The 27,115-nt window shown below is 40.8% G+C and overlaps 2 protein-coding genes across 4 annotated transcripts in view; both read left to right on the top strand.

The window, feature by feature from the left end:
* UBE4A (ubiquitination factor E4A) overlaps positions 1-14,841 on the top strand; it is a 42,769-nt gene extending 27,928 nt beyond the window's left edge. The window contains exons 14-21 of one of the 3 annotated variants that reach the window (XM_027563599.1): positions 562-662; positions 772-885; positions 2,354-2,528; positions 7,976-8,156; positions 8,633-8,780; positions 9,904-10,061; positions 10,609-10,668; positions 11,843-12,037. In XM_027563599.1, the coding sequence (XP_027419400.1) occupies positions 562-662; positions 772-885; positions 2,354-2,528; positions 7,976-8,156; positions 8,633-8,780; positions 9,904-10,061; positions 10,609-10,657 (926 nt within the window). In that variant the 3' untranslated portion in view covers positions 10,658-10,668; positions 11,843-12,037. Of the gene's footprint in view, positions 1-561; positions 663-771; positions 886-2,353; positions 2,529-7,975; positions 8,157-8,632; positions 8,781-9,903; positions 10,062-10,608; positions 10,669-11,842 lie in introns of all 3 variants that reach the window. The other 2 variants (XM_027563597.1, XM_027563598.1) reach the window with 2 other exon arrangements.
* A 2,254-nt stretch (positions 14,842-17,095) lies between these two features.
* On the top strand, positions 17,096-26,084 carry ATP5MG (ATP synthase membrane subunit g). The gene is made up of 3 exons (XM_027563595.1): positions 17,096-17,409; positions 23,662-23,822; positions 25,226-26,084. The coding sequence occupies exons 1-3, from the start codon at positions 17,358-17,360 to the stop codon at positions 25,322-25,324; spliced, it is 312 nt and encodes a 103-aa protein (XP_027419396.1). The 5' UTR covers positions 17,096-17,357; the 3' UTR covers positions 25,325-26,084.
* Positions 26,085-27,115: the final 1,031 nt, after the last annotated feature.

The raw sequence follows: 27,115 nt of genomic DNA, 5'->3' as shown, positions 1-27,115 counted from the left end.
ACTGCCACAATGGCTAGCTCAGAGGCCTCATTCCGAGTCAGATAAGCACTCTATGTTTGGATGTGAAAGCATTTGTTTCCCTTGGCTTTTATTTTGCAGCTCAGTCCTCATCCTTTTCTGAGGTCTGTATCCTTTATATCTGTCTCCCTCTTGTTCTGTCGATAAGGAAATAAGTAAACACTTGGCTACAACTCTAGATCTTTATAAACTCCCAGGACTGGCTTTACCAGGATCCTTAACACATTCAGAATTTTCTAAAAATGGCTACACATAGACATAGTGCTCCCCCAGTGGCTCAGAGATAAAGAATCCACCTGCCAGTGCAGGAGACACAGGTTCAGTCCCTGGGTCAGGAAGATCCGTTGGAGAGAGGAAATGTCAACCCACTCCATCTTTCTTGCCTGGGAAATCCTATGGACAGAAGAGCCTGGTGGGCTACAGTATGTGGGGTCGCAAAGAGTTAGACAGGATTGATATCCATCTGTCCGCACATAGACATAAGCTCGTATTCTTTCTCTAATGGCACTGGCTTTGCTGATGTTTTGCTCTACCTTACTCCAGGAGACCCCCATCAGTTTGAGCAGAAGTTTAATTACCGCCGCCCCATGTATCCCATCCTCAAGTACATGTGGGGAACAGATACCTATCGAGAGAGCATTAAGGTGAGAGTGTTTTTGTTGAAACCAAAACTGAGTTATCTTCGCTGCAGATAAGCCCCAGTGGGCTGTGATTCAAGACTAAACTGGTTTTCTCTTGGGCTGGGTCTTACAGGATTTGGCTGACTATGCCTCTAAGAATTTAGAAGCCATGAATCCCCCGCTCTTCCTCCGCTTTCTTAACCTGCTAATGAATGATGCCATCTTCCTTCTGGATGAAGCCATACAGGTAAAACAAACAGATTTAACTGCTCTTATACCATCATACATACTTTTTACCTCTTAGTCATAACAGAGCAATCCTCATGCCCCAAGCACCTGTCTTGGACACCAAAATTTTGAAAGTAGTAATTACTGCCAACCTTGCCATTTTAATTTGATAGATATTCTTCCATTAGAGACCAAGATCAAGGGTCATCGAAGCCTTACGAGCTAGGATGAGATTTTGGCAGAGTGGAAAAGAAAGTGTGAAAAAAGGCCAGACTGGCCCAACTAATCAGTCCAGCACTACAGAAAGAAATCAGAGAATCTTCATTCAGTTAGTGACTTTCAGCTTTCTTCCATTGCAAGACATTGGTAACAGTGACCAACTAAAGCAATGATCCTTACCCCTCTTTCCTAAAAGACTCTGACTTTTATGCCACTATTTGAAAAAAGTCTCTGGTTTGGGTAATTTTTTTCACATAGAGACTCCAAATCATCAGTATTTTTCGTTTGTACACTGCTTCCCAAATCTTTAGCTCTATCTGAAACATGAGTTTTACTATATACACCAGAGGCCACTCAGCTCCTTCAGCTTAACCATCTCTTGTGGAGCTGCTACTTGCTCCTATAAAAATTCCCTTTATCTGCAACAGGTGTAAGACAGGGCAGTGACCCAGAGGGAGACAGAGCAGGTAAGTCATGAGGGTAGCCTGTCGGATAGCCCACACTGGCCTCGTGTTGATTAGCGGTCTCCCAGTAACTTGTATTTAAATTGTGAAAAAATGCTTCTGCTTTGATCATAATCCCATACTTGAAGATTTTTAGATCTGTTGCCTTAGAAAACAAGTCCTGTAATAAATAGACCTTTCTCAGCAAAAGCTATATAACAGAACAGATGACACAGATGGCATCTCCATGGGACTATAAGCATAACATGCTTGCTGCAACAGCAAGAGTGATGAGAAGTAGAGGGTTTTAAATATTTATGGTTCTCCTTCCAGACATCTTGCATATTTGATGAGCTTTGTTTTTTCATAAGCAGTTTTGGGGGGTGGTTTTGTTTTCCTTCTTTCAGGACGGGGTCAACCTTTTTTCCCTGTAGCCTGTTTGCTTTTATCAATGTTTCATATACTGTTTATCCTCCTTTCTGTTTCATAGACTATAATATTTCCAGGGGAATAACCCATTACTCTCCCCAGACTGAAACAATGTTTCCACAGTTTCTTTTTTAAAAAAATTTTTAAAGGCTGTGCCATGCGGCATGTAGGATCTTAGTTTCCAAACCAGGAACCCATGGAAGCACAGAACCTTAAACAATGGACCACCAGGGAAATCTCTCCACAATTTCTTTTTAAACTTAATAGTCTCCTGTCTCTTCTGTAGTCCTTGGTTTTCCCAGCTTAGTGGACTAGATTTTAAATAGGACCTCTTAAATATCATCTTCCTTTCAATACGCTTTGTCCTCTGATCCATTCCACCTCTGCTTTCTGTAGTATCTGAGCAAGATAAAGATTCAGCAAATTGAGAAGGACCGAGGTGAATGGGACAATCTGACTCCAGAAGCCCGCCGAGAGAAGGAGGCAGGCCTACAGATGTTTGGACAGTTAGCACGTTTCCATAACATCATGTCCAATGAAACAATCGGTACCCTTGCGTTTCTGACATCAGGTAAAGACACAACACACTGCTTTCCCCAAAAATGCAGTGGTTAAGATCTGCTTCAGTTGAGGGATCAGCCCCACTGAGGCTCTGGTGACCGTATCCTCCTCCACAGTCTGAGAGGAAGTGAATCACTAGAGAAGCTTCAGAAAGAATGTTGCCCATTGTTGACATGGAAATGAGGAAATGGTCACCCTCACACAGCCGCCAGAAAGCACGTTAGTGTCATTTTTCTTGAGGACAACATAGCCATATAAATATATCTGGGGATGTTTGTGTTAACTTGAAAAAATATCCTTGAACTCTTGTTAAATGTGGTAGATCAGAGACATTTATCTCCACTCCCTCTGTAGCTCCACTGTCCAGTTCAGTAGCCACTCACAACATGAGTCTGTCAAGCATTTAAACTGCAGCTAGTCAGAAATGAGATGTGCTGTAAGTAGAAAATACACACTGCAAAACTTTGTATCTAAAAGTAAAAACTTCCATTAATAATTTATATTGGTTATATATGAAATGGGGGCATCCCTAGTGGCTCTGATGGTAAAGAATCTCCCTGCAATGCAGGAGACCTGCGTTGGGAATATCCCCTGGAGAATCCCACTCCGGTATTCTTGTCTGGAAAATTGTGGACAGAGGAGCCTGGCGGGCTACAATCCATGAGGTCAGAGTTAGACACAACTGAGTGACTAAGCACACACACACACACATGAAATGACAACTAGGGATCACCAGGCATTTGAGAAAATCCTCTTAACACAAATAATAGCTGAAAACGCCTTCAGATATCTTTATAAGTCTCAGAGGGATGAAAGAAGATACAGCATACCTAAGACAAGAACAAAGAGGCAGTACCAGAGATTATCCAAGGAACAAGTTGAAAAAATACAACTTCAGAAATTTTGAAAAGTCAGTAGGACAGTTAGAAAATAAATTCAAGGAACTCTTCAACAAAAGCAGAACAGAAAAAAAAAAAAAAGGTGGAAATTAGAAGAGAAGAAAATATCAATCTAGAAAGTCTCAAAAGAGAAAAATGAAAGGGAGCGAAGAAATGATACCCTCCAAATTCCCCAAAACTAAGAGGTTCTAAATCAAAAGGAGCCCCCAAGTGCCCAACACAGGGAATCTTCAAGACCCCCACACTAAGGTATATCATTGAGGTATTTTAGAAAATCAGGGTAAAGAGGAGATTTTAAAAGGTCCCCAAGATGGAAATAAAAGCAAAAATAAACAAATGGGACCTAATTAACCTTAAAAGCTTCTGCACATCAAAGGAAACTATTAGCAAGGTGAAAAGACAGCCTTCAGAATGGGAGAAAATAATAGCAAATGAAACAACCAACAAACAACTAATCTCAAAAATATACAAGCAACTCCTACAGCTCAACTCCAGAAAAATAAACGACCCAATCAAAAAATGGGTCAAAGAACTAAATAGACATTTCTCCAAAGAAGACATACAGATGGCTAACAAACACATGAAAAGATGCTCAACATCACTCATTATCAGAGAAATGCAAATCAAAACCACTATGAGGTACCATTTCACACCAGTCAGAATGGCTGTGATCCAAAAGTCTACAAGCAATAAATGCTGGAGAGGGTGTGGAGAAAAGGGAACCCTCTTACACTGTTGGTGGGAATGCAAACTAGTACAGCCACTATGGAGAACAGTGTGGAGATTCCTTAAAAAACTGGAAATAGAATTGCCTTATGATCCAGCAATCCCACTGCTGGGCATACACACTGAGGAAACCAGAAGGGAAAGAGACACGTGTACCCCAATGTTCATCGCAGCACTGTTTATAATAGCCAGGACATGGAAGCAACCTAGATGTCCATTAGCAGATGAATGGATAAGAAAGCTGTGGTACATATACACAATGGAGTATTACTCAGCCATTAAAAAGAATACATTTGAATCAGTTCTAATGAGGTGGATGAAACTGGAGCCTATTATACAGAGTGAAGTAAGCCAGAAGGAAAAACACCAATACAGTATACTAACGCATATATATGGAATTTAGAAAGATGGTAACAATAACCCGGTGTACGAGACAGCAAAAGAGACACTGATGTATAGAACAGTCTTACGGACTCTGGGAGAGGGAGAGGGTGGGAAGATTTGGGAGAATGGCATAGAAACATGTAAAATATCATGTAAGAAACGAGTTGCCAGTCCAAGTTCAATGCATGATACTGGATGCTTGGGGCTAGTGCACTGGGACGACCCAGAGGGATGGTATGGGGAGGAAGGAGGGAGGAGGGTTCAGGATGGGGAACACATGTATACCTGTGGCGGATTCATTTTGATATTTGGCAAAACTAATACAATTATGTAAAGTTTAAAAATAAAATTAGAAAAAAAATAAAAGGTCCCCAAGAAAAATCAGGTAATGTGCAATGGTTTAAGCGTCAAAATGTCTTCGAATATCACAACAGTGACATTTGAAGCTGTAACACAGTTCTGATGGAAAACTATCTTTTCAGCCTAGAATTCTATAGCCAGCCAAACCGTCAATCCTGTTTGAGGGTAAATGTAAGGAAATTTTCAGAGGTGATGATATCAAATTTACTTCCAGTGTACCCTTTCTTGAGAAGCTACAGAGAGATAAACATACTCCATCAAAATGAAGGAGGAAAGTGGAATCCCATAAGAGAGATGCAAAGGAAGTTCCCAGGCTGATGGTGGAGGTAGCTTGTGTGACCACCACACTATAGGCCTATAAAATTGGAGTCCAGATTGGAGTGATGAATGGAAACTTCCAAAAAACATCTCTAAAAACTGTTTTTTAGAATTCTGCATTTCTGGTGGAGAATTTAGAAAGATTTAATGATAGGTACTCTGAAAGTAAGCAAAAAAATGATTAAAATTTTTATTAAAAGTATACCCACTCAGCTCACTAGAGAGGAAATGGCAACCCACTCCAATATTCTTGCCTAGAGAATCCTGTGGACAGAGGAGCCTGGTGGGCTGCTGTCCATAGGCTTGCACAGTTGGACATGACTGAAGCGGCTCAGCATGCATGCCTGCCTTGGAGAAGGAAATGGCAACCCACTCCAGTATTCTTGCCTGGGGAATCCCAGGGACAGAGGAGCCTGGTGGGCTGCAGTCTATGGGGTTGCACAGAGTCAGGCACAACCCCAGCGACTTAGCAGCAGCAGCACTGTCCGCTGAAACAAGTTACAGAACAAAGAGGCCTCTACCCCAATTCCCAAGAAGTATCTTGAGTATGAAGTCTCTGAGTTGGGAGTTGTTAGGGGAAACACATTGACTGAAACTGCCTACCCTGGCCAGGCACCATAGTAGCAATTAGCGTGAGTTATTTTATGACAGGAGGTCCTGGTAAGGAGCATGGAACTAAACTACCACCAACCGGAAGAATTTGAGAAAGGTCAAAAGGAGATGCCACGTGCCCTACCCCCTCCAAGAATCCTTCTCCCTGGCATCCATCTTGGCTAAGCAATGCATGTGCCACCAGGAAGGACCCTGAGTCAGAATGATGGGCCAGAGAAAACCCAGGAACTAATCTCATCACCATAAAACCTGAGACTGTGAGCCACATGGCAGAGCAGTCGTCCTGGGTTCCCTTACCCTCCTGCTCTCCACCCATGCACCCCTTTCCAATTATCTTGCTATATCAGCAAAAAAAAGGTATGTATGTATATATGTGTATATATATATATAATTATTACTTTATATAATTTTTAGAATACTGTGTGGCTCTGTTGTAAGTGATATCTTCACGCTCTTAATGAAAAATTAAATTATTTCTCCAAAGATCTGTTTATATATTAGGGAAATTTATATTAGGAGAAGAGGGACAAGAATATGAACTAAACTCTCACCAGTAGTAGAGTCAATATATAATGACTAAAATGGAAAAATTAAGAACCAGCAATACTAAACAAGCTGTACTCTACTTGGCTTGTTGCACTTGGCATGTATGTAATTATTTTGGAATTAGTGACCTAGCAGTCAGTTTCTTATAAATTTGTTATAGGATATAATAAGTCTAAAAGGTGTATGTATACACACTGAAGTTCATTAATTAGTATAATACTTTTAACAGGAAAATATTTAAAACAATCATAATATCCAGCAACAGAGATAGAGTAAATAAATAATTCATGGTGCAATCATATTGGTGGTTGCTGCTGCTGCTGCTGCTGCTAAGTCGCTTCAGTTGTGTCCGCTCTGTGCAACCCCATAGACGGCAGCCCACCAGGCTCCCCCGTCCCTGGGATTCTCCAGGCAAGAAGACTGGAGTGGGTTGCCATTTCCTTCTCCAATACATGAAAGTGAAAAGTGAAAGTGAAGTCGCTCAGTCATGTCCGACCCTTCTCGACCCCATGGACTGCAGCCTACCAGGCTCCTCCGTCCATGGGATTTTCCAGGCAAGAGTACTGGAGTGGGGTGCCATTAAGGGTATAAATCATCACTGTCGTATAGTACCTTATATGATTGTTGTTTATTTGCTGTATCATGTCCAACTCTTTACCGCCAATGTAGCCAACAAGGCTCCTCTGTCCATGGAATTTCCCAGCCAAGAATACTAGAGTGGGTTGCCATTTCCTTTTCCAGGGGATCTTCCCAACCCAGGGATCAAACTCACCTCTCCTGCTTAGGAGGCAGATTCTTTTCCACTGAGCCACCTGGGAAGCCGACTTTACGTGATAGAAATGTGTAAATCTATACTGTCCAATACTACCGCTACTGGCCACACGTGACCATTGAACACTTGCTATGTGGCTAGTGTACCTGAGAAACTGGAGTGTTCTACTTAGTTTTGGTTAATTTAAATAGCCACATGTGGCTCGTGGCTGCCATGTTGGACAGCACAGGAACCTATAAATGAAAGATATTTATGATACTGTTAATGAAAAAAGTATATATAATATGATAATCACTTTGTTTTAAAAATGTATGTGTGTGTAAATATGGACAGAAAAGCTAGGACATATTAGCAAAATGTAACTAGTGTTTACTCTGAGTGGTTGTTTTTGTATTTTGTTTGCTTTGCTTATCTAATATTTTCTAATATTACTGCAGTGAAAATGTATTTCAAAAAAAGCAGTCCCCAGAGGTCTCTAAGTAAAACTCTCTGCCATGCTATGCTAAGTCACTTTCAGTCGTGTCCAACTCTGTGCGACCCCATAGACGGCAGCCACCAGGCTCCCCCGTCCCTGGGATTCTCCAGGCAAGAACACTGGAGTGGGTTGCCATTTCCTTCTCCAATGCATGAAAGTGAAAAGTGAAAGTGAAGTCGCTCAGTCGTGTCTGACTCTTAGCGACCCCATGGACTGCAGCCTACCAGGCTCCTCCATCCATGGGATTTTCCAGGCAAAAGTACTGGAGTGGGGTGCCATTGCCTTCTCCGAGTAAAACTCTAGGACACAGTAAATTGAAGATTTCTAGTGGATTGGGTTTTCACAGGCTTTGGCTTTTTTTCCAGAGATCAAGTCCCTCTTTGTGCATCCTTTCCTGGCCGAGCGCATCATCTCCATGCTGAACTACTTCCTGCAGCACCTGGTTGGCCCCAAGATGGGGGCCTTAAAAGTCAAGGATTTCAGTGAATTTGACTTCAAACCCCAGCAGCTCGTTTCAGATATCTGCACCATCTACTTAAATCTTGGGTACCTGAGATATAAATGGGGCAGGCCAGAGGGTTTGCTCATGTTTTAACTGGGGGTTTTGCTAATAAAATGAAATAACTAGCTGGTAATTATGTGGAAGTAGAAAAGATTTGTTTCTAGTTGGCTGACGAAGTAGTCTTCTGCAGTTTTAAATCATGAGATTTCGTATGACCTGTGGGATGTTATTTAGAATTTCCAGTATTCTGCCTTGATCTGTTCAAAGATAAACTTTACTAATTGTTTCATTGTTTGGAAAAGCAGTACTTTTTTTTTCCTTTTTTTTTAAACCAGTATATTTTTATGGTCACCGGGTACTTAATAAGACTTCTTTCCTAAAAATTAGAAGAGGTCATTCTATAACAAAAGAACATTCATGATACCTAAGTAATGGGGAACTCTGTTCCTCAAGCCCTCCGTTATTGCCCTCTTTGATCTACCCTCTGATGCTTAGTTTCTTTCTGATTCTGACCTTCCAGGGATGAGGAGAATTTCTGTGCCACTGTGCCCAAGGATGGCCGTTCCTATTCCCCAACTCTCTTTGCACAGACAGTCCGAGTCCTGAAGAAAATAAATAAGCCTGGGAATATGATTGTGGCTTTCAGCAACTTAGCAGAGAGAATCAAGGTGAGGAGGATAATTTGCTTATTAACATGTTCAATAAAAATCATGTTGTCATCTCAGCTGTTTTGCTTTTTTACCCAACTTTATGGGGGGAAAGAGCATTGTGTTGAGAAAATATAAATGAATGAATCCTCCTGGCCAGTCGATAAGTAAAACGACCATATTCTTTAATAGTAATATTCTTTTCAATATGAAGGTGAGCACAGAAAAATAAGCTTCTGCTAAAAGAAAAGAATTAACAGATTTTTAATAGGTTGTTTTTATGAAAACTTCTCTGTACAAGGTTACCAATAGATTTGAAAATCTGTGATATTAATGCAGAACTTTTTAGAATAGAATTCAAGATTGGTAGCTTCTGGTCATTGATTTTTTTTTTTTTTTTTTTTTTGGGTCATTGATTTTTATTGATTTTTCTCTGTTCTCTGTAAATGGCTTATATAGGAATAGCCATACATTTTAAAGATTAAAATACTATATTGTACTCAGCTAATTCTTTTGGTGGGAGCAGCTTCATTAACAATTATGAAAAAGGAAAAATTATGGCAGAGTCTAATGGAAAACCTTCCTAATTGATAACAGTCTTCCCTTCATTGAGTTACTTTTTTATTGAATTGGGCTTCATCTTTGCCTAGAGTTTAGGTAGATGGATCCCTGAGGAGCTAGAGTCATGAAGGAATCAAATGCTGAAGGCACTTTTAAATTCCTATACCTGTTTGTACCTAAAACCGGAAACTGCTTTTCATACACAGACTGCATGAATGGCTCTGTAATTATGCAAATAAGAACCCCGGCAACCTCGCATCCCCTTACAACAGAGCTGTTGTCGGAAGTATGGATGTCGTCTGTGGTGTTTTGTTTTGTTTTGTTCCCTGTTAACACTTAAACTCATTTCCAGTCATGACCACTAGCAGCTGAGCCAAACTGACTGAAGACTCAGAGTTGGGGCTAAATGTTAAATTTGCTCCTGTAATATCCATCTTGGCTTGTTTAGACCATAAAGCTAAAAATTATTCCTATCTCTGTACAGGGTTATTAATGACCCCTTAAGACTAGGGAATCGTCACAGAGCATTTTGAACTCAGCTGCTTCTGTTAATTCCCCCTAACTGGCTGGTTCTTACGCTCAGTCCCTAGCAGACCTCCAACAGCAGGAAGAGGAGACCTATGCTGATGCCTGCGATGAGTTCCTGGACCCCATCATGAGCACACTGATGTCTGACCCTGTGGTGCTGCCGTCCTCCAGAGTGACTGTGGACAGATCCACCATTGCCAGACATTTGCTCAGGTGAGCCAGCCCCCAGAAGCAGCCTCAGGAGTACACATGTACCTTTATCTGCTGTCATCTTTTTCTCCCACTGCAGTACTGTGCACCCAGTAGGTACCCCAGATTGTTCGTTTATTAACGTGCTGTGTGGAGGAGGCATTTTGGTGGAAGTATATCACTTGAGTGTTAAGGATGTCAACATCCAATATAAGACACTCTGTTAAGAAATGCTGGCGCTAACCTTACCTCTTCTTCCTCAAGGAAATGATTCCTATCAATATTTATTAGAAAATATGTCAACCTGGAGTATAAGTTGATTGGAAATTGTGGCTCAGCTAGTAAAGAATCCACCTGCAGTGTGGGAGACCTGGGTTCAATCCCTGGATTGGGAAGATCCCCTGGAAAAGGGAAAGGCTACCCACTCCAGTATTCTGGCCTGGAGAATTCCATAGACTGTATAGTCCATGGGATCGCAAAGAGTCAGGCACGACTGAGCAACCTTCACTTTCAATTTTAGTTGTAAAAATATAAAAGACAAGTTATTTGGGTTTTTTTGTTTTTAATTCAGGTTTTACACTCATCATATGGGAGTACCGACATTCTGCTCCAGCTGTTAGACTCAGCCATGGTGACTTCAAGTTTTCCTCAGCCTACCTTCTCTAAGTACAACATTAGATAGAAATGGGTCCTGGGAGACTCTGCCTATTTAAAATGAAGTTATATAAGCTGACCAGATCTAGGGAAATAATATTTTTTAAATATTGGAAAAAAGGATGTTTTGCTTGATGGTTTGTGATTAAGCACTCACTATATGCATGATGCTGTGCTGGGCAGTATGTCTTTTCCAAAGTGTCACTGAGAATTTATATTTTTATTGTGGCTTCAGAATACAGAAAGAAGATATATTAGCCTTTAAAATATGTTATAAATCATCTTACCTGGGAGGAAGCCATAATCTGCATTAGTTGAAGAGTAGTTGGTTAACTAAATCAAGTGTCAGTCTACAAAGCTTTATCCTTTAACGTCTTATACTGTTTCAGGAGTCTGTCACTAAAACTCCTAACAGCTCTTTATGCTGACATGATTGTACAGGGTCTCTGTCTTAGGGAAATGGAATCAAATACCATCTGAAGAGTGAGGCTTCCCTGGTGGCTCAGATGGTAAAGCATCTGCCTACAATGCAGGAGCCACAGGTTCCATCCCTGGGTCAGGAAGATCCCTTGGAGAAGGGAATGGCTACCCACTCCAGTACTCTTGCCTGGAGAATTCCATGGACAGAGGAGCCTGGCAAGCTACAGTTCATGGGGTCACAAAAGTCAGACACAACTGAGCAGCTAACACACACACACACACCCACACACACCCCGCCCCCCCCCCACACACACACCCCGCCCCCCCCCCCACACACACACACCCCGCCCCACACACACACACACACACCCCCCCCATCTGAAGAGCATTGTTGAGATAATGTTTGTTAAGCAGAGAGACAAAGTAAGTAAATAATCTGCAAAGAAACCTCTTCCGAATCACTCTCTCTCTTATCCCATTCTTTCTAACCTCAAGCTGGCACTTGATTCAGAATCAGAGACAAAGTAAGTAAATAATCTGCAAAGAAACCTCTTCCGAATCACTCTCTCTCTTATCTCATTCTTTCTAACCTCAAGCTGGCACTTGATTCAGAATCAGAGTAATACCCTCTAGCTTCAGTCTGAGGGTGAGATGCCCAGGTGTTCTGTTTTTGGCTGAGGATGTGAGAACTTACAGAAATAACCCCGTCTCCTTTTTTCTCTTTGTCCCAGTGACCAAACAGATCCCTTTAACCGTAGTCCCCTCACCATGGACCAGATCCGGCCAAACACAGAACTAAAAGAAAAAATCCAACGGTGGCTCGCAGAGAGGAAACAACAACAGAAGGAGCAACTTGAATAAATACTATGACCTAAGCAAACCAAAAACCAACCCCAGAGTGTAGATAAACAGTTGTGGTTTCTCTCTTTCTGGTTCTCTTCCTTTCCTTTTTCTTGACTTTTATTTTTTACTTTTTTTCCCCTTTACTGAATTAGAGAACTGCTCTTGCTCAAATTATGATAATTAAAATTCCTAAGAACTTTACAATGCACCTAGCTTACAGGAAATTATACTTCTTATAGCATCACCACATTTAGAAATCACTAATTTTTACCTTTTGTTATCTCTTCCTGTTCCTTCTCCCTTTTCCTTCCTTAAATTATATTAACTTCAGCTATTAAAACCTCCCGCCTCCTTACTATTTCTTCTCCAAGAACTGCTCAAACATCTTTGGTGAGCACTGCTTTTAAGTATATGATATCACATATTTCAGTGACAGCTGGTATCAGAAAGTCCTGTGTTATCAAGGTACTTACTAGTCTTCATGACCCAGACTTCAGCCCCTTTCCTTGTTACAGCTCTACACTGTTACAGAATAACTTTTTATATAAAAGCAGATACCTTGATGTTTGAGTAGATTTTTTTAATAAGATGACAGATGAGATGAAAATAGGAATCTTATGCAACTTCGGTGGGTAGCTCTCAGTTTTGTGTTCTCTTCTAACTCAGAGATGCCTTGGAGGGCAAACACTCCTCCGTGGAGTTGTCATTACACAGGAAACTTAGCCCTATGATATTTTTAGGAGGATTGGTAGAACAAATTTGCAGTTTTGACACTTTATTCAGAAAACTCCAAGGTGAAAAAAGAAGGCTGTTGGGGCCCTTTTTATTTACTGGAAATCAAGGACCAGGCTTGTGTAGAAAAGCTAGGCAACAAATATTGTAACCAATGAGACATGTCATTTCAAGACACTAATATCAGCAGTGTATCTGTGTGTATATATATATACACACACACACCATGTACTTTTTTGTATTGGCCTAGTGTAATACAGAGAACCACTTTATATTGTCTCTTCCGTGGTAAGATGTATGCAGTATGTGGCCGTGTTTACTAACATTTACTCTAGACAGAATTCTGAGACTGTAAAATGTATATAGTTCATGTTCGTTTGGACTTATGACCTGATAAGAGCTGCTTCTAACTCAGCCTTAGGTCATCAATTAACAGAATAGGAATTTGAGCACAACCGTGTCCACAAGCCATTTTAAATATCCACTTAGCCCTAAATAGTTATTTAGCAGGTGGATGGGCCCCTCACTTTACAAGTTGAGCTTGAGCTCCCTACTAAATCGTGCAGCTTAACATGCCGAGTAAGTCTCATTCCCCTATGGACTGTCTATACCAGTATCCCTCTAAACCCGAAAATACAACTAACAAGAGTGATATGATCTAGAAGTAGAGGTCATTGCTTCACTTCAAGGACATTATTGTTAACCATAGCCTCTTTCAAATAAGACGGTAGTTTTATGGTAATCCAATACAAGTTGTTACAAGCAGTCCTTGATGTGTTTTTGATGGTTCCAGCAGGAAACTCTGAAGTTAGAGGGCATCCCACACTAGATAAAAAATAGATGTTGCCTGTCAACTGTGCTTATAACTGAAAAAGGCAGTCCAGGACTCTCACAAATACTAGAACGTATGCTACTAAATCAGTGTGTTCCCTGGGCCTCTAAGGCACAGGTTGACAGGATTTGTTTATTTTCTGAAAATGAGCTTCATTTCCTATTTATTATCTTCTACTTCTCTGAGAATGAACTGTATAAAATAAGCTTCAGTCTACTTGCATTTATCTTCTAAACCCAATCAAATAGGATATTTTTACTTTTAAAAGAAGTGAGGAAAAGACCAGAGTTTTATAGGAGAAAGGAAGGAAAAAACGGGCACAAAACCTCAGAAGGCAGCTGTTCCCAGCAGCTTTCTAGTTAACAACCTAATGCTGCCTCTTGTATCTGTGTCTGTATTCCACTTGTGTATTAAGTCTTCAGATTGTAAGTCTTTTCTGGCAATTTTTTTTAAAGCTCTTTTCCTGAAACTTTTTATGAGTGGCTGTGGCACCATGAATGCTGCTGAATATCTTTAAACTCATCCCAAAGGCAAGTGCATAGCTTAAGGCCACTGTGGGTAAGGAAACCGAGTGTCCTCTGTGCCTTTTTCCTTTCCTTGACATGATTCAAGAACATCGCAAAAATGAGACTAAAACATTCTCATCTTGGTACATGGTGCATATGGACACTTGGAAGCTTAAAGAGGGGTGGTGGTATCTAGAACTCAGAAGCAAGCTCTAAATCTATTAGAGCAGACTTTCTGACGTACCTAGCTTTATGTGTTGACTTTGCTAGAGTATGATAGAAAAATGAAGACTCTTTAATCAGCTCTAGTATTGCTTACTAAGAGGGTAATACTAAACTTGGAAAATTATTTAAGTAGGCTTTATCAAGCAATCTGGATTTGTTTGTTTTTAATATAGTTTTTAATGGATATGTGAAAACCGAAAGAAACTTCAAAGGTTTTTTTTTTTTAATGGTGCAGGTGAAGGTGCCAGTTGCTATTTGGTATCACACTCTACAAAAGCTTCATTACTTTATTTGATGCTGGTTGCTAAGCAGCCATTGCACAGAGCATAAGTCTACTGGGTGCCTTTACAAGCCAGAGGCTGATGCTGCACTGTTGATGTCATGTGAGGAAATAATGCACATGCTCTAACTGGTAAACAGGAAAAAGAACCTGGAAACAAAGAAAATGAACAAAATGACAAAAAGATTGATTGAAATAAAACTTGATCAACGTAACTATTTTGAAACATTCCAGGAAGGTTACTTCTTGTCAAACTTGCCTGGGGGTGTTTGTTCAAAGCTTGTATTTAATAAATGAACATCTGACTTAAAACCTCTGTTATCATTTCCTTTATTACAGTATTAAAAATCTAGGAGCAGTTTCAGAAATCCCTCTGAAAATTTACAGGGCTCTCAACATTACTTTTTTTAAAAAGTGGTAACAAATGTCTGGCCTGCCTGACCTAACCTGACTTACCAGGCCTCGAGACCCTGGAGTTATCTTCAGATGAGTCTCGGGGCATGTTTTTTCCTAAGCAGATCACTTTTGGCTTCACTTTTTTTCATCTGGCCTAAAGCCCAGGTCTTTTTTTTTTTTTTTTGCCTTGGCCACACTGCAGCATGTGGAATCTCGGTTTGCTAACCAGGGATTGAACCCTTGCCCCTTGCATTGGAAGCTCAGAGTCTTAACCACTGGACTACCAGGGAAGTCCCCCAGGTCCTTCATTCTAATCATTCATTATCAAGTTCCATTTTCTTGCCCCTTGTTTCGGTACCCCTGCTATGCAAAACCTCAGCCCAGATTAACCCAAGCATTCCCCTCTGCTCCAGTATCCCAGCCAGACTACTGTTGGAGATAAATAACACCATCTTTAGAGTGGTACAACCGAAGACTTGTCACTAATGTTCCCTAACGACCCTTCTGTGTGTCCTTAACTTCAACAGCTAGTCCAAATTTCAACCTCTTAAATTTTCTCCCACCCTCCCCCTTGCCCTTCACACTCGGGTGACCTTGCCTTCTACTTCATAGCCTGCAGAATTTCCACTTTCAAACTTCATCATCCCATCTGTGGAAAAGGTCCCAAGATTCCAAGGCTAATCACTCCAACTTTACTTCGGTCTCATTCAGAATCTTCTCAATCCCACTTCTCCATCTTCAATCTCCATTGATTTTCCTATCACTCATATTTGGTTTTCTGACCATTATCCCTTTATAGCCATATTTCTTCACTCATTCACTCTGGCTTCTATCCTAATTGTTTGAACCTGCTCTAGTTAATGTTTCTATATACCTACGTTAATTTTTTTTTTTGTATTTTATTTTATTTTTAAACTTTACATAATTGTATTAGTTTTGCCAAATATCAAAATGAATCCGCCACAGGTATACATATGTTCCCCATCCTGAACCCTCCTCCCTCCTCCCTCCCCATACCATCCCTCTGGGTAGTCCCAGTGCACTAGCCCCAAGCATCCAGTATCGTGCATCGAACCTGGACTGGCAACTCGTTTCTTACATGATATTTTACATGTTTCTATGCCATTCTCCCAAATCTTCCCACCCTCTCCCTCTCCCACAGAGTCCATAAGACTGTTCTATACATCAGTGTCTCTTTTGCTGTCTCGTACACCGGGTTATTGTTACCATCTTTCTAAATTCCATATATATGCGTTAGTATACTGTATTGGTGTTTTTCCTTCTGGCTTACTTCACTCTAGAGTACTAGGCAACTGAATCACTCCTTTGCTGAAGCACTGTCCTGACTCCTTGAGAGCACTCTAATTTTTCATTTCACCTCTAACTATTCCATCAATCAGAGTTTTACTTCTATTTACGCTTCCCCGGGTAATTACTTATTCTATTTTCTTCATCGAAGGTCACATCCCTACGTGTATCTTTTCTTCCAGTCATAATAACCGCAAAGTTCAGCTCTATAGTACATAGCTATTCCATTGTATATCAACCCAAGGATCCCTTCCTCTAAGAAATCTTCCCACATCAGCACCACACATAATCCTGTACTAATGCCTCTTCTGTTTCCATTGCCACCTTTTCAAATCCCAACGCTGCCACTCAATAGCTCTGTAGCCATTTATTTACCAATGCCGGTCTTAAGTGAGGCCACTACCTAACACACAGGCTTTCTTTAAATTCCAAAAAAGCTGACAGACTGGAGGCCCTAGGTAAATGTGATTTTGTCCCTTGTATCTGCACAGTTCCTTGCGGCTGGTTAGGGAATTAGGGGAACTGGATTCCAATCCTGATACAGGAGTCAAGGGAGACAGGGATTACAAAAGGTCAACTAAAGGCAATGGGCTGAGTCAGGTGACAAGTTGTGGCGCCTGCTCCGCCCCTAACTTTACGTGTCTGGTCTAGGACCCTCTCTGCCTTTGTAAGACGAGTACGTCGGCCTAGAAAAACTGCAGCGGTGCCTTCCGGCCCTAACTCGTCTCGTTCTCTCAAAAAAGCTGCAGACCTACCCCAAACACCCGAGGTCTGCGCCTCGGGCTGCCCGGGAGGCGCACGGCGCATGCGCATTCCCTCCTCGTGCCGGCCTCCCGGACCTCTGCGAGCGGCTGCCCAGAGAAATGCCTGCTTCTCCGCGGAACTCCGTTGTATTTTACGTGCTCTCTGATCTCATCTTCTCGTACCCACTTTCTCCTCTGTGACTAAAGAAAAGAAACTGGCCCACTGGATGCCGGAAAGACAGTGGGACACCTAAATATCTCGTACCGGCGCGGAAAGGGGAGGCCTGACCTTGGAAGCGGACCGGGGTCCTGAGGCAGGTCCTTCCAGGCGGGTGACATTCAGCCGGCCAGTCGGGGTGACGGGCTCTCCGTCCTAGGACCATGGCCCAGTTTGTCCGTAACCTCGCGGAAAAGGCCCCGGCGCTGGTCAACGGTGAGCGGGGGCGTCAGCCAGCCGGCACGGGTAGCCGGGCAGGCGCCGGGGAGGCCTGCGAGGGCCGGAGGAGAGGACTCGAGCGGCCGGAGGGAGCCGCCGCTGGCCGGGCCTGAAGTGAGGAGGGAGGGGTGGGGTGAGGTGAGGGAGAAGACAGATTTACGGTTCTTTTCTACCTTTCCGCTGGCCACGCCTGCGGCTTGGGTTCTCTCTGCTACCCAGAGGTTCTGAACTCTGACCGCGACCGTGAGGGGAGGGAATGTGCAGACAGCCGGGATTGCCCATCTGCAGCCGCCATGACGCCCTTCGACCTCCAGGAGGAGGAATACGGAAGGGATGGCTTTTTTGCGAGAGCGAGGGAGACGGCGGGCAGAAACACGTGAAAGCGTGGAAATAACGGTCCCATCCTCTTGTCTGCTTCTCACTGGAGTATTTGGAAGGCTGCAGAATTTCTAAGGATGGATGACTTTCGAAACATTGCCTTTGCTTTTTATTTTGACCAGATACTGAAATGCTTCCCCTTTAAGGAAATTTTTAGGTGGAACTGAGCATTACGGTCGAGTATTCCTGCTCCGGTAAACACAGAAAGGGATATGTGTAAACAGTAATGTTTATTATCACTGCTTAGCGTTCGTGGGGATACTCTGAAAAAGCTGAATGCGTCCTTCACGGGTGGAACGCTGTATTGGAGAACAACCCTGAATAGTCATACCCCAGAATGGTAGTCTTCTCAGTAAATATTTCATGTCTGCAAGCTGTTCATTTTATCCCCCAAATGAGATCACTTAAGTAGACGGAAGCTTCTTCGCTATGTGCTGTATGTGCTGTATTCTAGTAAGTGGTTGAAACACAGATCTCTGAATGGCTTTCGCTCAGATTTGATTATGAAAGTAAATAGAATGAATTTTTTAATACGTGTAAATTTTTGAACCTATTTTACTGCGATCGGTATTTTCTTATTCATTGTCTCCTCCGTTTTCTTCATCAGCAGTGGAACAATGAGTTACTGAAGGCCTGACAGTGTCAGATACTATAAATACTTGATCCTCTCCTACAGAAACCCATGGTCCACTACTATTACTATCAGTTTACACACTTTACCAAAGAACTTACGTTTGCAACTTGACTAAGATAAAGCTCTACTTTTTTACATAATACAAGGGGAAGTAGTAGTGGCTTCATTATTTGGACTTTATGGATGATTTGAGGCTAATATTTATAATCACAAATTTCAGATGGATTTTTTACCCTCCTTCCATGGCTTTCACTGGAGAGGGCAATGGCAACCCACTCCAGTATTTTTGCCTGGAGAATCCCATAGACGGAGGAGCCTGATGAGCTACAGTCCACGGATCAGGTCGCAAAGAATCAGACACGACTGAGCGACTTCACTTTCACTTTCCATGGCTTTCACATCTTTTTGGTGGAGCATCTTGGGGAATTGCAAACTAATTTTAATAATAATTTACAAAAAGAAAATAATGTGAAGATAATTTTAATTGTGAGCTATATCAACCATTTCCTCTATTATTATGAATAATTTAAAGATAAGCGTTGTTATCCTTTCAGAAGTACTCAGGAGAACTCAACTGGGCCAGAATGTTAAAGTGGAGCTGCTTTGTCACTTAACTCTATGGTATTAATGTTAACTGTCTAAAAAAATTACTGATTTTATCTGTTAATTCTCCTGGAGGACAAAGAAGCTTACAAAAATAAGTAATTTTTTTGATCGGACTTCCCCAAAAAAGATCATAGAGTCTGGGGATTTTTGTTTTTATTTTTTTTCCTACTTACTAAACTTGAGACTTTATTTGGATTTCACCAGCTTTTCCAGTTAATCTCTTTATGTTCCAGGAGCCAATACAGGGTACTGCAGTGCAATGAGTTGTCAGTCTCCCTAGTCTCCTGTGTATGTGACAGTTTCCCAATCTTTCCTTACCTTTCATGACCTTGACAGTCTCAAGGTATTTATGTAGGTCTCTGTCTAGGTATCTGTCCTATAAAGATGTTCCGCGATTTGGATTTGTCTGCTGTTCTTGTCATAATGAGTCTGGAGCTATGGATTTTTTTTCTTTTTTCTCTTTTTCTTTTTTTGTCTGTACCTCGTGGCTTGGGGGAATCTTAGTTCCGAGACCAGGGAGACCTGCGCCCCCTGCAGAGGAAACGTGGCATCTTGATCACTAAGCCCCCAGGGAAGCTCCATGGAGCTATGGATTTTGAGAAAGAATACCACAGACGCGAAGCCCCCTAATCACATGTCAGGATGCATCAACAAGTGATATCCGTACGTGCTCACTAGTGCAGTTAGCTCTCACCACTTGGTTAAGGCAGTTTCACTAAGTTTCTCCTAAAGGTACTATTTTTTCCTTTCCATACTCTGTTCTTTAGAAAAAAGTAACTAAATTGGGGGAGGCAGAGTCAGGATTCTATCTCCTCTAGGAGGGAATATCTACATATATTTAAATAGAATTTCTTCTGTGAGAAAGATATGTCTGTTCCCCATTAGTTAATATTTGTTCAGTCCATACTGTATGGACTCAGGTACATTTATTTCATACCTTGTACCTCCAGTAGTACATTATTTATTTTGTTGCTCAGGTTGTTCCAGCTTTGGCCATTGAGAACCCTGTCAGTTTGGCACTTCTGCCCCTTTGACATCCCCCTGTACTTTCCAGTACTGTTAGATAATTGCAGCTTTTTCTCCTGCCATGCCAAATGACCTGTAGGATCTTAATTCCCCTACAGGGATTGAACCTGGGCCCCATCAAGCACTGAGTCCTGACATCTGGACTGCCAGGAAATTTCCCAGACTCATGTATTTCCTGCCCCAGCCTTAGAATTTGCCCTTTCTCCAAGGACCCCTAGTTCCTTTTATTGGACAATTGCATTTTGAAGCTAAGATCTAGATACTGGGTATGTTCCTTGCTACTCGACTGTGTTAATCACCCTTTACTCACAGAATATAAGTTCTAAGACCGCTGACAGATGTCTAAAACTACAGATAGTACTAAATGTTAGTTTTTTCCTATAATACCTATGATAAATTTTAATCTATAAATTAGGCACAGTAAGAGATTAACAACAATAATAAACTAGAACAATTGTAATAAAATACTGTGATAAAGGGCTTCAGGGCTTCAAGCCACAGGAATTCCCTTGTGGCTCAGGAGGTAAAGAATCCACCTGCAGTGTGGGAGACCTGGGTTCTATCCCTGGGTCAGGATTATCCCCTGCAGAAGGAAATGGCAACCCAATCCAGTATTGCTGGGAAATACCATGGACAGAGGAGCATGGCAGGCTACAGTGCATGGGGTCGAAAAGAGTCAAACACGACTGAGTGACTAACACTGCAATAAAAGTTATGTGGACATGGGCTGTCTCTCTCAAAATATCTTTTTGTACTGAGGCAGTGGCACACCACTCCAGTACTCTTGCCTGGAAAATCCCATTGGTGGAGGAGCCTGGTGGGCTGCAGTCCATGGAGTCGCTAAGAGTCAGACACGACTGAGCAACTTCACTTTCACTTTTCACTTTCATGCATTGGAGAAGGAAATGGCAACCCACTCCAGTGTTCTTGCCTGGAGAATCCCAGGGACAGGGGAGCCTGGTGGGCTGCCGTCTATGGGGTTCCACAGAGTCAGACACGACTGAAGCAACTTAGCAGCAGCAGCAGCAGCACCCTTCTTGTGAGTGAGATGTTATGTGTATGTGATGGGATGAGGTGAGGAGCATGATGTAGGCATTGTGATGTCACATTAGAATGGAGCAGGGACAGCATGAGATTCCATCATACTTAAGGCATACAATTTAAAACTTAGAGATTATTTCTGAAATTTTCCACGTAATATTTACAGACAGTAAAACTAGAAAGCAAAATCACAGATAAGGGGGAACGGCTGTACTAGAATATCATTGCCTGTAGGCCCTGACAGTGGACAAGGAGGTATCTGTATATAGGTATTCCTCTACTAATAAGAAAATTACATGCCAGTAAAATTATCACAAGTTGAGAATATTGTAGGTTGAAAATGCATGTGTTACACCTATTCCGCCAAACAGCGTAACTTAGCCTAGCCTACCTTAATCTTGGAATACTTAGATTAGCCTGCAGTTCAGCAGAATCCCCTACCATAAGGCCTGTTTTTATTAAAAAAAAAAAAAAATCTGATTATCTTATGGAATTTATTGAGTACTGTATTGAAAGTGAAAAAACAGAATGTGTGTTGGTTGTTTACCCCCATAACACATGACTGACTGTCAACTGCAGCTTGCTGCCAGTACTCAGCATTGAAATAGCATTACAAGAAAGTATGGTACCCCTGTGGCTAGCCTGGGAAAAGATGAAAATTCAAGATTCATTTTTACTGATTGTGTATCACTTTCACGTTGTAAATTGAACCATCTGAAATTGGGGACCATCTGTATACTCACCCATAGGTGTGTAGACACACACAGTTGATCATTGAACAATGTGGGGGTTAGGGACACTGACCCCCATGCAATTGAAAATCCTAATATAACTTTACAGTTGGCCCTCCATATCCACAGTTGCACATCCATTCATTCAACTAACCTCAGATTATGAAGTACCGTATTACATATTTATTGAAAAACATCCACATATAAGTGGACCCACACAGTTCAAACACATGTTGTTGAAGGGTCAACTGTAATTGTTTCTATATCGATCCACCTGTATATCAACTAAACATGAATTCATACTGAATGTCTCCAACTCTAATCCAGTACCACTGGATATGTTTTTCCCTCATCTAAAACTCCTCTATTTTAGTAAGAAACCTAGCTGCCATCATCCACCATTCATTGACTTATTTTTGTTCATCCCTTGTATACATGTAAAAGCAGTCTCAAACTTTTTAACCTATGCTCCCTGAGAAGCAAATTTACTAACTTAAGTACAGTGTTTGTATACATTGTACTGATTTGTTTGTATTTTTTAAGAGTATTATATCTGTGTGTTGAAGATAATTTTTTTCCAAGTGTTTCAGTAATTTTATTTTATTTTTTTATTTTATTTTTAAACTACATAATTGTATTAGTTTTGCCAAATATCAAAATGAATCCATCACAGGTATACATGTGCTCCCCATCCTGAACCCTCCTCCCTCCTCCCTCCCCATACCATCCCTCTGGGTCGTCCCAGTGCACCAGCCCCAAGCATCCAGTATCGTGCATCGAACCTGAAGACAGTTTGTTGACTGTTAAGACTTTGTTCTCCTTGATAACACCATTTTACAGGCATTGGCAGTTCTATTTAGAATTCTCTCTTAGAGCTTTGTGTCTGCTTGAAGATTTACCCATGGCCCTAAGCCAGAGGATGATGGAAATAGTAATTTTAAGAGTAGCGAAATATCTAAATACAGGCAGTTAATAATAGGGGAAGTGCCAGGAGCTTTGGATTATCAGTCTTTGAACAGCAGACACTTGATGGATGCTTATGTATTTGTGCAGTTTTTATTATGCTGTCTTGTAATTTTTTATGTGAAATACCTTTCTCCTCCTGAATCACTATCATAGTCTCCCATCTAACCTCATTAAAAATCTTTTTTTTCCTGCAATAGTAAATACTGTTTACTATTACTGACGAATTTCAGCTTAATAACAGATTCAAGTTTTGGCTGTTCCTAACAATACATGTAGGTTTTATTTTTACTATTTGTGGTATTTTGAAGGAAGAGCAGCTGTGCTTTTGTTAATCCAGCACATTGATGAGGATACCCAAAATGGGTACTAATTGGTATAATTCCATCTGGATTTGTGGCCAATATTATGACAAGTTTTAATCTTATTCCTAAGGGTGCCATTCTACTTAGTTTCTTCCCTCCCCTTCACCACTTCCCCCCAATTTTTTGTCTCTACAGGAAAATATGGTTACATTGCTGCTCTTTTCTTGTTTTTGAATCCAACTCTAGTAACTTTGTAGTTAACTAGATTTGCCATTAATAAATGAAGTACCAGTATTCTGGTACTGGCCACTGGTGAGGTCCTGGCATAATTGGATGTGCTTATAGCTGCCTGCTTGACTGAACTGGCTTGTGACACAGGTGTTCTGTATCTTTAAAAGCCTCTGGTTACCAGGGAGCAGCTTTGACTTTTCACACCGGGTGCACATTTGGTATAAGCAGTGAATGAATGTGATGCATGAATAAATATTTGTGTCCAGCCCACACATCTGCTTCTTTCGGTCTCTAGTGAGTTCATCCTGGTGTTTTGTTTTGTTTTGTTTTCCAGCTGCTGTGACTTACTCGAAGCCTCGATTGGCCACGTTTTGGTACTATGCCAAGGTTGAGCTGGTTCCTCCAACCCCTGCTGAGATCCCTACAGCAATTCAGAGCTTGAAAAAAATTATCAACAGTGCTAAAACCGGTAGCTTCAAACAGCTCACTGTTAAGGTAACTATGGGCTAAATGAAAACGTATGTGCGTACAGAAAATGTCTTCCCTTGGGATTTCTCTGATTGTTTTGATTAATATATGTATTTTTCAGTGAGGCTGGGACCAGCATAATGAGAGATGATCTCTTTATTGACTGCAGAGAAAGATATTTACCTTTCTAACTTTGTCATCTGGGTTGAAATAATTGGACTGTTTTATGTCTTATATTCTTAATAATTTTATAATGAAGAAGTGGTTTTTTACTGGGTAGCTTTTTTTTGTTTCCTATTTGGGGTTAGTGCATTAAAATAGGATGACTTGCTTTGTTGATTCTGTACTTTTTTGTCTGTAGTCCTAAAACTTCCCCAATTTGGCCAAAAGATTTCTTGGACTATATCACAATCAGGTAACTAACACTCATGGGACATAAAAATACCAAAACCTAGAAGCATATGATATGAAAAGTGGAGATAAAATCTAAAGACCATAAAATTAGAATTTGCAGGCTTCCTTGGCAGACTGATGGTTAAAACTCCATACTCCCAGTGTCGGATGCACAGATTCGATTCCTGATCAGGAAACTAAGATCCCATATGCCTCTCGGCACACTCCCCCCACCACCATCCCCCCAAAAAAGAATTGGAACTGGGATTTTATGTTTGCTTGATCTAAGCACAGGATACAAAAAGCCGAAATAAATTATTGCTGACTTTAGAACCTGCGTTCTACAAAATATATTTGTTTTTCAAGAGATTTCCAGTATTTCTGGTTTCATTTGAAGGGGAAAATTCACTTCCAGGTGCTAAAAGAAAAAGGCCCGATTTTGTTGTGGAAAGGTTTTGTTTTTCAACTTGAGTTTCAAGATCCATATTTGTGCATGTATGAAACACTGTTTTCTGTAACTGTGTACATTTTCTGAAACTGAGTAACTGCTGAATACCTGGAAAGAATTAAACCAAATAATAAATGAATAAAAATGATGTCTAAAGGGAAAGAGAGAATACTTCATCTTGCAACAGATTTTCTTTGGCCAGACAAAAATGTCTGTTCAGAGACTTGCCTTCCTATAGCCATCCTTTCATATGAATGCCCTTTCTAAATGTGGCAGCTATTTCCAGGATGTGGGTTGTTTCAGGGCTCATAAAGTGTCTCATAAACTAATAATGAAAGGGTTAAGTCAGTTCAGGTCTTCAAAGAATGCTTTGAAAGAATTTATAAGCTCTGGACTACTTACCTTACATAATTGAAAGTTCAAGGGTTCTCAGCAGTTAAAGTTAACATCAGTAATTCTTGACTTTGACTAAAACTGCCCTCTAATTTGAATAGCAACCTTATATTCTCTGTCACTTAATCCTGGAAAAGAATAGTTTTAAATATATAAGGGAAAAAAAGTACATTAAAATTTGTGCTTCTTTTTTCAGGAAGCTCTACTGAATGGTTTGGTGGCCACTGAGGTGTGGATGTGGTTTTATGTTGGCGAGATCATAGGCAAGCGTGGCATCATTGGCTATGATGTTTGAAGACCAATTTTTAACATGTGATTATATTTGCTTTATTATTCAAGTGTTCTTGGACCACGTGTGAGCAGACTGCTATTTGAATAAAATAAGACAATGTGTCAGAATCAGTGTTTCTCTATCACACACTACATGGAAGGTCACAGTTTCTCTTGACATTAAGTTGGTTTGTCTTTCGCTTTAATATATTAATACGGTTCTAAATGCATGCCTTTGCTTAGCCTGCAATTGGAAAAGATATATATGAGTACACCAACCTGGTACCTGTATAAATGAGGTTAACTTTATTCTGAAAGCTTGAAATAAATGATATTTAAGCTTTATTTCTAGAAAAGCTGGGGGGAAGGCTTTGAGAAAATGAGAACTTGCTCCAGTAGGCGAAATAATACCATGTGCCAAGCATGATACAGTTAAATCACGTAGCATTAAGAATACAATTTGGGCTGTTTTTCTTTGCAAAAATCAGAGAAAGATCCCTTTGACAACACCTTCTTATCAGCTTGAATATAGGCTCCCAAAAGAACAGCATGATGATAATCTGTATATCTTTGTAACATCTTTAACATTAGGACAGAGTGAATGAGAGCAATAACGTATTTTTCATCTGATTTTGATATTTGTTATATTATTAATCTGTCCAGTTTTTAAGGACCTATCTTCGCAAAAATGAAATATCCTGTAGGTATTTAACAGAGTTATGATTTAGCACTGTCCTTGGGTCTAAATAGTATATTATGTCCTGAAATAAATGTAAGTGATTGGTATAAGTCTGTCATCTTGAGCCATTTTATTGAGGATTGGGAATGATTTAATCATTCATTGGCATTTCCTGGGGTTCTTACCATCTATGAATAGCTCACTGGTACATTTCTGAATCTGTGGTGACTCTTTTGCAGCCACTGCACAACATGGAATAGCAGTTGTTGATAACCAAAAGATGATTGCCTGTTGGAAAAGCATGGCACACAGTATAGTATTAATCCTTTAACAGTATTGAACCTTTATCCGTCAATCCCAAATTCACCAGCTGGCTCAGAATGCTGCTGCTTCAGCCAGTAAAGGGCACAGCTTTTCTTCATGATAGGCAAGAACTCTCCACGGAGACACTGCTACTCTGAACTGTGAGATAATGCCTAGCTTGCTGCAGGTGGTCAAAACTGAAACTACCTCTTTTCAAAAGCATTCAGTAACTTAAAATATGCATAGCAGAAGACTGAGAAAACCCTACTACAATAATGGTGATTTTCATGAGTTTCTCTAGTGCATGTGTGAGTGAGTAGTGCAATTAATTTTTTTTTAATATAAAGGTATTATGTGGTCCGCTGGCACTAGTAAGAACCTACAGAGTGTGGTTGATTCATGATATGTAATGTGATTTTGTTTTGACCACATGGTCACACCAGAAGGTCCTCAAAATAAATATTTACTACTCACTTCACTACTACTTCCTCCTCCTTTGCCATCTGGCATACCTCTGGTGTGTGGTGGCTAACAGTGTATGTACAGCATTCTCTTGTGTTAAAATAGCAGTGGACTCCATGAAGCAGCCATTTCTGCAGGCCTGTTGATTTTGACCTCCTAAACCCCAAATGTCTTGCCTCGTAGCACAGAACCGTTCAGGCTGTCTTTGACTGAAGTTTTTTGTGTCAGGTTTTTGCTGTTGGCAACTTCAGTGTACTTCAGATATTTATGGTGCACCTCCTAAATGCAAGTATGCTGAATGGTCGAAACATTCATGAACAAGACTGTTGACTGTTTCACAGAGCTTGGTCTGGTTACTCTAAGTTACCCTCT

The sequence above is a fragment of the Bos indicus x Bos taurus genome, chromosome 15 (assembly GCF_003369695.1).
Source record: "Bos indicus x Bos taurus breed Angus x Brahman F1 hybrid chromosome 15, Bos_hybrid_MaternalHap_v2.0, whole genome shotgun sequence".
NCBI classification, from domain to species: domain Eukaryota; kingdom Metazoa; phylum Chordata; class Mammalia; order Artiodactyla; family Bovidae; genus Bos; species Bos indicus x Bos taurus.
This window is presented reverse-complemented; position numbering and strand designations above follow the sequence as displayed.

Bases quoted from the DNA above. Each gene is read 5' to 3' on its own strand.
- ATP5MG (XM_027563595.1), top strand. From the start codon at position 17,358: ATGGCCCAGTTTGTCCGTAACCTCGCGGAAAAGGCCCCGGCGCTGGTC. The intron at 17,410-23,661 runs GTGAGCGGGGGC...TTTGTTTTCCAG, and splicing joins GGCCCCGGCGCTGGTCAACG to CTGCTGTGACTTACTCGAAG. The intron at 23,823-25,225 runs GTAACTATGGGC...TTCTTTTTTCAG, and splicing joins TCAAACAGCTCACTGTTAAG to GAAGCTCTACTGAATGGTTT.